The sequence below is a fragment of the Myotis brandtii genome, unplaced genomic scaffold (genome assembly GCF_000412655.1).
Source record: "Myotis brandtii unplaced genomic scaffold, ASM41265v1 scaffold933, whole genome shotgun sequence".
Lineage (NCBI taxonomy): Eukaryota > Metazoa > Chordata > Mammalia > Chiroptera > Vespertilionidae > Myotis > Myotis brandtii.
Window position 1 is genome coordinate 179,834 of NW_005371850.1, and position 13,215 is coordinate 193,048.

At 39.8% G+C, this 13,215-nt stretch overlaps 1 protein-coding gene and 1 long non-coding RNA gene across 3 annotated transcripts in view; both read right to left on the reverse strand.

Moving 5' to 3' along the window:
- LOC102255279 (enhancer of polycomb homolog 1) overlaps nt 1–13,215 on the reverse strand; it is a 93,839-nt gene that overhangs the window by 35,298 nt on the left and 45,326 nt on the right. For both annotated transcript variants that reach the window (XM_005885882.2, XM_005885881.2), the window contains exon 2: nt 8,837–8,996. In XM_005885882.2, coding sequence (XP_005885944.1) covers nt 8,837–8,996 — 160 coding nt within the window. The remainder of the gene's footprint in view (nt 1–8,836; nt 8,997–13,215) is intronic.
- LOC106724702 overlaps nt 12,693–13,215 on the reverse strand; it is a 38,019-nt gene continuing 37,496 nt past the window's right edge. Inside the window, exon 4 of the long non-coding RNA XR_001360544.1 lies at nt 12,693–12,731. This is a non-coding gene — a long non-coding RNA (uncharacterized LOC106724702). The remainder of the gene's footprint in view (nt 12,732–13,215) is intronic.

Below are 13,215 nucleotides of genomic sequence, written 5' to 3' on the forward strand. Positions count from 1 at the left end.
GGTTTTTTGAAGTCTAAGGTTTATGCCAACAAGCCCACGACCACCCACGCCTTGAAGGAAGAAATTGAGCGCTGTATCAATGAAATTCAGCCACATTTATGCAAAACGGTCATGGAACATTTCAACAAAAGAGTGCGTATGTGCCAGCAAAGCCATGGAGGTCATTTACCCAATATGCTATTCCATACATAACCCTATACTGTATACTTTATGAATCAATAAAAAATTTTTACAATTTTATTATAAACCTGTGTTTTCTATCAAAATTACTTCTTGCGTGAATTTTGGGACACCCTTTATAATGTACAGAGAGAAAATGCTATAGACAATGAAGTTAGCAAAAGGAAGTCTCTCCCCCCACCGTATATGTGTATGTTTATATATAAATTGATTATTTTAAATAGAGTGGCACAAACCATGGTACTTGCCCTCAGACTTAAGAGTTCAGTGATAGAGATGAAACGTATATGAATGTCTATGTAACAAATGCCATATTGTGGATCAGACTAAGTGTGTATGGGTGAGTATGTCTATAACTCCAAGTAGTATTTTTAAAACATAAAAAGAAAATATGAAATGAAATGGCACAAAATGTGGATTAGGAACAGAATATAATCCCTGACTGAAAGGAAGGCACACTATTCAAGGTTTCAACTCAAATACTAACTCTCAATGATTAGTTAATATCTACTTGCAAAACTCCTTGAAGTAAGTCTGAGCAACAGAAAAGATTTTCATAATAGTGATATTTACTATGGGATGGTAGGTATTTGACATATTTGCCTTATACTGAAGAAAAGAAAATTATCACATGCTAGCCAGACCAGGAAATTCTTTCAACTTCTTTATAGTATTTCTAAGAAAGAAAACTTGGAGTCGCTTCCAAAATGTATCTGGGGGACAATAAGTGGAGAATCCCACAGTTGAAAGTTCTCAAATCCCAGATATGAAATCCTTTATAGATAAAGCTCTGTGGTTCATGCCATAGAGTTTATCTGCCAGAAAGTAGTACCAGAATAATAATGGGGGAAGAATGTATGTTGTAGTGGGAAGTGGAGGCAGGCAAAGGGAAGGAGAAAATATGTAATTTTTCAGAATGAGGGTATAAAGACAGGATACAATTATTCTGAGAGGCAATCCTATATAATAAAAGCCTAATATGCTAAGTGTCTGGTCGTCTGGTTATCCTTTCAACCAATCAAAGTGTAATATGCAAATGATATGCTAAGGCCGCTCAACCGCTTGCTATGACATGCACTGACCAACAGGGGGGCAGTCACTCAATGTAGGAGCTGCCCCCAGCCTGCAGGCCCCAGGCTAGCCAAAGCAGGTGCCAGCGGGGCCCCCTGATTGTCCCGCTGGCCGCCCCACAGATCGGCCCTGATCGCTGGCCAGGCCTAGGGACCGTACCCGTGCATGAATTTCGTGCACCAGGCCTCTAGTAAAAATATAAGCTCCACACCAGCGGTTCTCAACCTGTGGGTCGCGACCCCTTTGGGGGTCAAACGACCCTTTCACAGGGGTCGCCTAAGACCATCGGAAAATACATATATAATTACATATTGTTTCTGTGATTAATCACTATGCTTTAATTATGTTCAATGTATAACAATGAAAATACATCCTGCATATCAGATATTTACATTACGATTCATAACAGTAGCAAAATTACAGTTATGAAGTAGCAACGAAAATAATTTTATGGTTGGGGGTCACCACAACATGAGGAACTGTATTAAAGGGTCGCGGCATTAGGAAGGTTGAGAACCACTGCTCTACACGAATCTATTTTTAAAAATATTTTTATTTATAAGTTTAAACTTATAAAAGCTGCAAAATAAAAATAGTATAAGAACACCTACAAATCTTTACCCAAATTCAATCAATGTTGAAATTTTACTCCGTGTTTTATCATTTACATGTGCGTGCTCTCTCTCTCTCTCTACACACACACACACACACACACACTATTTTTTGAGCCATCAAAGAGTAATATACATGGTTCTTTACTGCCAAATACTTAAGAGTATATTTAACAGTACAGTCATCAACTTCATAAATTTACACTCATACAATTTAAAGTCCTGCCTATATTCCAATTGTCATCTATCTAATAATTTATAACGTTTTCTCCCTCCAGCACAGAACCAGTCTAGGATTAGGTATTAGCTTCATTGTTGTCTCTTTAGCCAATTTAAATCTGAACAATTCCACAGCCTTCCTTGGTCTGTTTAAAATTTTAATTTTCAATTATAGTTGACATTCATGATTATTTTAGTTTTAGGCATATAGCATAGTAATTAGACAATTATATAAATTACAGTGATCACCCCCAATAAATCTAGTACCCACCTGGCACCATACACAGTTATCACAATATTACTGACTATACTCCCTCTGTTCTACTTTACACTCCATGCTTTGTCTTTTAAGACATTGATATTTTTTGAAGAAAAAATATCCTCTTCCCAGGATATTATTTTATTATTATTTATTATCATCACATTTCTCACCTTGTCTGATTTTCCCCCTCACTGTGATAAGATTATGTACTATTGGCTGGCATATTGCATACTCAATTTTTAATATTCCTCAGGATACATCTAAAGGCACACAATGTTCATCTGTTGTTCGTGAGTGATGATAATTTTGATCACATTCAAGAAACTGCCTGATTACTCCACTGTATTTTTTCCATCCTTGTAACTAATAAGCAGTTTGAGAACTTAATACCATGCAAATATCCTGCACCTCAAAATTTCCTCTTATATTGAGCACATATTGATGATTTTTATGTGATCCAATCTTGATCATGTTAATTGTGAAAATAATTTCCCAACTCCAGCACTCTCTTCACATGTACCATTCAGCTCTTGGCATTCCACAATAAAAGCATGAGAGGTACTCTTATCCACCACTCATCTATTTGTCATCATGTTGGCCTCATGAATTCGTAGTGTTTCAATTATAATTTACTGCTGTACTTAAAATTTTCCACTTAAATTGTCCCAGAATTAGTGGAAACTCCTGTGTACTTAATTTCTGGCATGAAAAGATGTTCCAGGTTCATCTTGTGCCTACCCTGTCCCAGTCACTGAAATCAGCCACTTCACCATAGATTCTTGGTTCCATTTAGTAGGGAAGAGATTAAAGATTAGGTGCTAGGTGTGCTCACTGCTACTGAATATTTTTTGCTTCTTGCTCTTCTAGTGGAACTAGAAATGCATATGTCTATATCTACACACACACACACACACACACACACACACACACACACCAAGACCTTTCATTTGTTTTATAAATCTTTATTGTTCATATTATTACAGATGTTCCTCTTTTTTCTCACCATAGCTCCCCTCCACCCAGTTCCCACCCCACTCCAGGCCTCCTCCACGCACTGAACTCAACCATAGGTGTAAGCTCTTTGTCCCAACTCTTCCCACACCCCCCACAGCCCCTTTCCCCCGAGAATTGTAAGTCTGCTCCCCTTCCATGCCCCTGATTCTATTACATTCACCAGTCTCTTCTGTTCATCAGGTTTTTTATTCATTTTGGTTTTTAGGTTCACTTGTTGACAGATATGTATTTGTTGTCACTTTGTTATTCATAACTTTTTATCTTTATCTTTTTCTTCTTCTTCCTGTTCTTAGAGAATACCTTTCAGCATTTCAAATAATACTGGTTTGGTGGTGATGAACTCCTTTAGCTTCTTCTTGTCTGTGAAGCTCTTTATCTGACGTTCAATTCTAAATGATAGCTTTGCTGGGTAATCTTGGTTGTAGGTTCTTGCTATTCATCACTTTGTATATTTCTTGCCACTCCCTTCAGGCCTGCAAAGTTTCTGTTGAGAAATCAGCTGACAGTAGTATGGGTACTCCCTTGTAGGTAACTGTTTTTCTCTTGCTGCTTTTAAGATTCTCTCTTTGTCTTTAACTGTTGGCATTTTAATTATGATGTGTCTTGGTGTGGTCTCTTTGGATTCCGCTTCCTGGACTTGTAAGTCTCTTTTTTTCACCAGGTAGGGGCAGTTTTCTGTCATTATTTCTTCAAATAGGTTTTCAATATCTTGCTCTCTTTCTTCTTCTGGCACCTTCATAATTCAGATGTTGGTACGCTTGAAGTTGTCCCAGAGGCTCCTTCCACTATCTTCATATTTTTGGATTCTTTTTTCTTTTCTGGTTGGGTGTTTTTTGCTTCTTTGTATACCAAATCTTTGACTTGATTCTTGGGATCCTCTAGTCTGCTGTTGTATCTCTGTATATTATTTATTTCACTCAGTGTATGTTTAATTTCTAAACTGGTCCTTTTCCATTTTTTTTTGGCATTCTTATTAAGATCCTTGAAAGTCTCACTAAGTTCCTCGGAGGTTTCTAGAAGATTCTTGAGTAACCTTATAACCGTGGTTTTGAACTCTATATCCAGTAGTTTGCTTTCCTCCATTTCTTTCATTTATGACATGTTTCTTTGTCTCCGCATTTTGGCTGCTTCCCTGTGTTGATAGAGTGGCTGGATGCTCTTAGTGCACCCCTTTGTGGGCTGTTTGCACAGTCTTGTTGTAGTTAACCCTTGATTGCTGTTGGTATCACTGGGAGGAATTGACCTCCAGGCCAATTGGCTGTGATGACCAACTGTGTCTACAATGGAAGATCTGTTGTGCAGGACACACCCTTATGGGGCACGACTTGCTTCAGTGGGGCTTTGGTGTTCACTGAGTCTGTCCCTTGAGTGTGTCACTTATGGATGTGAAGAGTTGTAATCCGGTATGGTCTCACTCTGACCACTGGGTACACTGGCTCTTGGATCTCCAAGGAGGTGCAAGGTCAGCCTCTGTCTGGGGCCGCCCAGCAGGAGCTAAAGAGAGATTTGCAGATTCCTCCTTTTTGTATGGGGTTTGGAAGTGCCCAGATGAGGCCCAGCAGTGACGCAAGGCAGGCTGCTGCTGCCGGGCCTTCTTTTGGAAGCTCTGGGGTTCTCTTACCCAGCTGCAGTTTGACAGGTTTTAAGTGAAGAAAGGACAGGCCATTCATATGCAAAAGCCGATACGCACAGCTTGGGTGGGGTTTTAAATTGGGTGGGGCAGGGTCTCTGGGAATCACCTGGGTGGAGCAAACAGTAATGGCTTGCCAGTCAGCCCTGCACTGGAGAGGTCCCCATGTCTCCGCATCCCGTACCCCCCATACAGGAACAATGATCGCTGCAAGCACTTCTGTGATAAAGCTGCCCTTGCGTTCCTGTCCTGATGCCAGACAGTCCAGTTTCTCCCCATATGTGTCTGGGTCCCCCAGAGACTTGTCCGGAACTGGATTTCAGAGCAAGCGGGAGCTTGTATCTTCCTCCCGATTAAAAGAGCAGCACATTCAGGTGCCAGCATTTTCTGCACCTCTGCACCTCTTACCAGTCTTAATGTGCTTTCTTCACCTCTCTAGTTGTGGAACTTCCACTCAGCCAGCTTTCCCGCGGTTCTGGGTGGTCGATATTCTGCCTTTTAGTTGTAAATTTTGATGTGGTTGTGAGAGGCAGCAAGTATAGGTGTTTACTTATGCCACCATCTTGGTTCTCCTCTACCAAGACCTTTTAGAAAATGTTTCCTTTGAGGATTAACAGCAGAGCTTTGAAACCCAAGTGCATGGGAAAGGGAGAGAGAGAATTGTTTCTGTCTTCAGGTCAGAACTGTTTTGTCCTTTCTTCCAGTATAAATAGGAAAGGAGAAGTCCTAACTGTGTAATCTAGAAGTTTTACAGGTCACCAATCAAAAGAGAAACATTTTAATACTCCTTGGATCAAGGAATATTGAGCAGTAGTCAGTGAATTAGATTAGAAGGTAACTACAGGATGAAACTAAAGAAGGGAATAATGATTTTTATATGGTTTTCTTGCTTTTAAGCTCTGACTAGATATAAGAGAGTAAATTAAGATCTCTTTCCTAAGCCAATTGAAGACAAGAATAGATTTGAGATTTTCCAAAGTCAGCAAAGTCAATTTCTTTTTAAATATAGCTCCTTTTGACTTTTCTAACCAGAATTTAATTCATTCAGTACCAGCAAAATGTTTTGTGGATTTTAGTCATCAATAAGCAGTCTATTTGTAAAACATGCAAATTTTTTTTGATAATGTAAATTGATTAATGTAATTTTATCTTACTCAATCCTGTTTTAACCTAAAAGCATGCATTTGTAAGATAATATAGTCTGTGGCTGTGGAATACAATGTGGCTCTAGTAAATATATATAGAAGATCAGATTTATAACTTACAGATAGAGGTGATTTTCCAGAGAACTAACTTTTAGGTTCTAATATTGAACAAATTTGTTTAAAATATCCGTGTCTGCGCCTTATGTGTAATTAATTATGTGAGTGGGCAAGAAAATACATGACACTTATTTGGTTCATTTCAAAGTAACCTTTAAATGAAATTATTATTTTTTTCTAAAGGAAATCAATATGGTTAGGTGCAAATTAGAGTTAAAGATGAAAAAAAATCACAAGTTAAAAATATCAAATGCCCCTTTGCACCATGTGAGGACATAACAATAAGTCTGTGGTCTGAAAGAGAGACCTCACCTGCCATGCTGGCACCCCGATCTTGAACTTGCAGCCTCTAGAAATATCTCTGAGGGAATAGCTAGGGCCTGAAATGTTATGGGTCAAGATTTTGTGAAACAAAAGGCACTCTGGACTCAAAAATGGATTCAGGAATTTAAAGTCACTCTGGCTATGATAGTTTCAGGTGTTCAATATAATGGAGTAGACATGAGCCAGCTCTTTTCCTCCCTGGCTGCTCGAAGATGGGCTGCCATCGTGAACGACATAACTATCCAGACCAGGAAGTTCCTGACCAACAAACTATTTCAGCGGAAACACATGGTCATTGATGTCCTTTGCCAAGGGAAGGCAATAGTACTTAACACAAAAGTTTGAAAAAAACTAGCCAAAATGTACAAGACCACAACAGATGCCATCTTTATATTTGGATTCAGAATCCATTTTGGTAGTGAGTGTAAGACAACTGGCTTTGGCATAATTTGATTCCCTGGATTATACAAAGAAAAATGAACCGAAACATAGACTTACAAGACATGGCCTGTTTGAAAAGAAGACCTCAAGAAAACATCAAAAGGAACATAAGAACAGAATGAAGAAAGTCAGGGGGACTGCAAAGGTCAATGCAGGTGCTGTAAAAAGGAGTAAAGATTCTTCAGTGACTTTATCTGTGGTGATTATACAGATTTTTCATGAGAGGATTAATAAACTTAAAATCAAATCAACTGCCAGTATAGTACTGATAAGAACCAATATGGCCACTATGTTTACTTTTGGTTTTTATATTTAAGAAATAATAAAATAAATGTTTAAAACTCAGGACAAAAACTAGATCATGTGGAGAAAAAGTTAAATGAGTTAGAAAAGTAGTTAATGAGATAAAAACTAGTTAAAACTAGTTTCTCTGTGTCCTTAGAAAGAATAATAAAAACAAAATAGATTTATATTGTCCTGAATAAAGTTTAGAAAGTCCCCTGGAAAAACCTCTTGATTATAAAGGTCAGCAAGACAACAATGAAAGCTGTTGCAATTTTACCTTAGTACCGATCAACTATGTTTTAAGTTGTCAACTACTTGGGGATTAAGAGAATGAAATATACAGTACATTTTCCTTTAAATCTACAAGCTCTCAGCTATTTAGCATCATCTGTGATAGCTATTGAAAAATCATTTCTAGCTCAGTCAGTGTGGCTCAGTGGTTGAGTGTTGATCCATGAACCACGAGGTCACGGTTCGATTTCCAGTCAGGGCACATGCCCGGATTACAGACTCAATTCCCAGTAAGAGGTGTGCAGGAGGCAGCTGATCAATGATTCTCTCTCATCATTGATGTTTCTATCCCTCTCCCTTCCTCTCTCTGAAATCAATAAAATCATTAAAAAAGAAAGATAATTTCTAATGAAGAACCTATCACTACCAAGCAAAACAATTAGAACACTAAATTAAAAAAAAAATAGAAACGCAGATCAAGGACTGGCAAATATGGCCTACAGGCCAATACTGGGTTGCTATCTTTTTTTTGGTCAATAAAGTTGTATGGGAACACAACCATGTCCATTTGTTTATGTATTGTCTATTGCTGATTTTGCCTTACGAAATACAGCAGAGTTGAATACATGTAACAAAAGACAGAAAAGACTCACAAAGCCTAAAACATTTACTATTCGAACCTTTACAGAAAGTTTGCCAATTCCTGACTGACATTAAGATGTTCTTTAAGACTATTAACATTACAGTTTCTGAACAGTAAGAAAACCATTTCTATATCTGAGGCATATCATTTATACCATTTGTGTAAAGTAGCATAAGATCCCATGTTGAGATGGAACTAAAAATCTAGGATAAAAATGGTATCATTTTTGTCAGGCAGAAATCTCAAACACAATTTTTAAAGTTGAAAATGGGCTTTAATAATGCTCATTTCATTAATGCTAGTCAATGAAAAATGGCCTTGAACAGATAAAAATCTGTCAAGAGTTACATTGGAAGATAAATATAGAAAATACTACAGGCCTGTTGCATGAAATTCATGTGCGGATAAGGTCCCAAGGCCTGGCCTGTGATTAGGGCCATCTTTCCCCGGCTGCCTGCAGTTGGCCCCACCCCCTGCCGCTGGGTGGTTCCCCATTTGCCATCAGGCAATGGGAGGCTGACAGCCAGGGAATGGGACTGAGAGGTGGTCAGTGCGCCTCATAGTGATTGGTTGAGCGGTCAGTCTGGTCGTTCCGCCATTAGGGTCAACTTGCATATTACCCTTTTATTATATAGGATAATTATTAAGAGAGTAGATACTTACGCTGTATGTGAATGAGCTGCTTTGGCATCTTAAATTCCCCAGGATATATAGACTCATAGTAAGCAATATTACTTTCTGCCTCTGGGACAGGTATAACCATATTATCCCTCTTCTCGCCATACACTTGCTGTGCTGAAATAGCCCGTTGAAGATGGTGTTCCTAAAAAGAGGGGGAAATAGGTAAGTTTATGTATTTTTTTAAAAAGCAAACAGAATGTATAGCATTATAAAGAGACTTTTGTTCATTTGTTTCTAAAATAGAGGGACTTTAGTAGTCTTGAAAGGATGTTGCTAACAATACAGTTAGTAGTACAAGTATTTTAGGTAGAAAGATTTTTTTCGACACATTGTACATTTGTTCAAATTAAAAAAAAGTATTCCATTGAAATTAACAGTTAAATTATACAAAATTCCAAAAGCTGACTAAAACTGTTATTTCAAGTTTGCATTTTACAGAGGAAATTCAAAACAAAAGGGTTAAAACATTAAACTTGTATGACCAGAGCAGGCTATGACTAAAAAATATTTTGATTCTAATCGCCTACTCACTTCCATAAAAATATGATATTTTCAAAGAAGGATAGTGAATACACTATTTTTACTTGATGAAATGGATACAGATTCAAACCTGGTCTTTTGTCTGGGATAATAACCTTCAAAAAACAAAAAACTAATTTTCAGACCCCTTTTGAACAATACTAAAGTGTAGGGATTGAAAGCACAGGCTCTGGAGTTTTATGTCTCTTGACAAGATACTTCAGTCTTCTAAATCTATTTCCTCCAGTAAGTGAGAAATAGAATCTACGTGATAGGCTTGGTTAGAGATTTAAATAAGGCAAGTGTATATAAAATGGTTAATATGATGTGTGTCATAACAGTTGCTCAAAATAAGCTTTGATTTAGTCACCATGAAGGATGATTTTGCCAGTTTGTGATACTACCAACTGCCATCAAAATACCAAGTTCTCATATAGCCTTATAATCACTGAATTTTGGTAAACATTTTATTAAATTTTAACTGTTTTCTTAAATATATAAAATAAAAGTTCAAGGATGAAAAACATTCTAACAGTATGAAAACAAAAAATCCAGTCCTCATAAGTAGCCTCTGTTAAAGATAGATAGATAGATCCTATCTAATAATAGACAAAGATGGTAACTGACCGTACCTTTGCTACGCCCCCCATGGGCTAATCAGCGTGATATGCAAATTAGCCGCCAACAAAGATGGCGGCTAATTTGCATACTGCAGGCAGGGTGGGACAGCAAGAGCCGACATTCGGGCCCTGTGTGCCGCCTAAGCCCCGCCCCCAGCTGGGTCCCCCATGTGCCGCCTAAGCCCTGCGCCACCTAAGCCCTGCCCCCAGCCGGGACCCCATGGCAATCTGAGAGCAGGAAAGTGCTTCCCCCTGGGTCGCCGTTGCGATCCAGCGATTGGTGAGCAGGAAAGTTCAGCCTGCAGGCAGCACCCAAGAGGGCCTGCTCCTGGGTCGCCATGGTGATCCCAGAGCAGGAAAGTGCAGAGGGCAGGCAGCCCCCAGGTGGGCCTGCTCCTGGGTCACCATGGCGATCCCAGAACAGGAAAGTGCGGCTTTAGGCAGCACCCAGGAGGGCCTGCCCCCGGGCCTCCGCAGCAATCCAGTGATACGTGAGCAGGAAAGCGCGGCCTGCAGGCAGCACCCCACCCTGGCCACAGCTCAAGGGAAAGTACAACACACAGTGGAGGCCAGGAGCCTGAGAGATCAACACAGAGGGGCGCCTGCTCCAAGCCTCCATGGTGTGGCTGGGGGCGGCCCCCAGCAGACACATACACACTCTCACACACACACACACACACACACACCGCGCCTGCTCCGAGCTCCGAGCCTCTGCTGCCAGACTGTGGCCGTCAGTAGGACATCCACTGAGGGTTCCCAGACTGTGAGAGGGGCAGACTGGGCTGAGGGAACCCCCACCCCCCAGTGCACGAATTTCGTGCACCGGGCCGCTAGTATACTAATAAAAGGGTAATATGCTAATTAGACCAGATAGACCGGATGTCTCCTGAACGTCTTTCCGGACAAAGCCGTAGCGGCTGCAAGGGCCGAGGGCAGGTGGCCATGGTGGCCGGCAGCATCAGCAGTGGTGGGGTGCTGGGGGAGGCGCCTTTCCCAGATGGGCGCAGTCGCCTCCCGCAGAGGGAGGCCAGACTTCGGCTTAGGCCTGCTCCCTGCGGGCCTCCTCTAAAGGCTCCCGGACTGTGAAAGGGGGCAGGCTAGGCTGAGGGGACCCCCCACTCGCCAGTACATGAATTTTCATGCACTGGGCCTCTAGTGTGTGTGTGTGTGTGTGTGTGTGTTTACTTACAGATAGTATTCTATGCAACATACAGAGCTTTATCCCTTGGTTTACTTGATATTCTGGAGATCTTTCCATACTAACACTTCTACAGATTTCACAACAGCTGCACTGTATTCCACTATATAGAGATACCATAATTTACTTAACTAGACACTGATAAGAAAAAAAACAAAAGGGTTAAACATTAAACTTGTATGAACAACCTAAATGCCAATCCTTCTCCACGAATGCTGCAAAAACCACTCCTGCACTATTATATACAAGACATTGTTGTGAACTTGTTAAAGTGTATATAGGACAACTTACAAATGGAAGTGCTCAAAGGGTATATGAGGTTACAACAACATATATTCCCATCATTCCTTGTAGTAACTTAACATCCCTTTTGAATTTTAAAATCACCTATCTTGCCTTGGCCAGTTTGAATCAGTGGTTAGTTTGCATTTTGAATAGAATGCTCAAACTTAGAATGCTAAATCTATGTTTATATTTGAATTTTTTTTTGTATGAGGAGAGAAAGGGAGCTTAAATATCATATATAAAATCACTTTCCTTAATGATTAAAAATGTTCCTTTATCATAGAATAAAGAGTTTGGTAGTAAAAAAAAAAAAGTAGAGAATGCTAGATTCTAAATTTAGATTTTTCTACTTTAAAATTGAGAGATTTTAACATGCTAATGTAAATTGTGATTCTTCATATAGCCATTCCAAACCTATGACCACAGAATCATTTCTTTCAGAAAATATCTATTAATAGTTCATGGAGAACTTTTAATATATATTTTGGGAAATGCTGGTATAGAACAAAAATGAGAGATAAAAGAGCAGGACATCTTGTTCATTAAGTAACTTAAAATGTATTTATGGAGTGCCTGGCACTAGGAACAATGGTAAATAAAATAGATACTGTTCTTGACATTGCGGAGTTTACACTCTAGTAGGGGAGAGAGATACCAATAAAAGAGTCCTTAAAAATAAATTGTAAAGTTGATAAGTGCTATAAAGGAAAAGTACAATGTGTTAAAGGAAATATAAATAGGAAAAGGATTTCAAGGACAGTATCACTTTCACTAGTGCAAAGTGACATTTAAGCTAGGATCTGCAGGAATGGGAGCTAGTTAAAAGATTGTTTTAAGTTCAAGAGAGAAAGCTATGTTGAAAAACACTTAGTGAAGAACACTAGCTTGACACCTTAGGTAGGTAGTTTCTTTATATTATAGAATGCTTATAACAATTAGGTTCCGTGGCATTTTACAAATTAAACACCCCAGAACGAAGAACAATTCTAATTTTTCATAAAATAACAGAGGCATAAACTCTCGATTAAGTCTGATCTTAAGGAACAAAGTAAATAAATTAAACAATCTAAAGAAGTTTTTAGCCGTAACCAGTTTGGCTCAGTGGATAGAGCGTCGGCCTGCGGACTAAAAGGTCCCAGGTTCGATTCTGGTCAAGGTTGCGGGCACATCCCCAAGTGGGGGGTGTGCAGGAGGCAGCTAATCAATGTTTCCCTCTCATTGATGTTTCTAACTCTCTATCTCTCTCCCTTCCTCTCTGTAAAAAATCAATAAAAATATATTTTAAAAAAAGGATTTTTTAATATTCAAGCTTATATAAAATCAAATCAGATGAACCATCTACACTAATAAAAGAGAAACATGGTAATTAGCGTACGACCGCTACCCTTTTCATTGGCTAATCAGTGAGTATATGCAAATTAACTGACAACCAAGATGGCGGCCGGCAGCCATGCACTGAAGCGAAGCCACAGACTGAGGCTTTATGCCTGGGTAAGGGAGGAGCCAGCCAGCGATCGTTGAGCCAGCGATGGTTGATGGCAGTGATGGCGGGGGGAACCGGGGTGGAGCCAGCCAGCGATCATAAATGGCGGTGGTGGAGGGGAGCTGGGGGTGCCCTGGCCCAGGCCTAAAGCCTTGGCCAGAGGCTTTAGGCTTAGGTCGGGGAGGAGTCAGCCAGCGATTGTTGATGGCAGCGGAGGTGGGGAACCAGGGCGGAGCCAGCCAGCGATCAGCTGAGG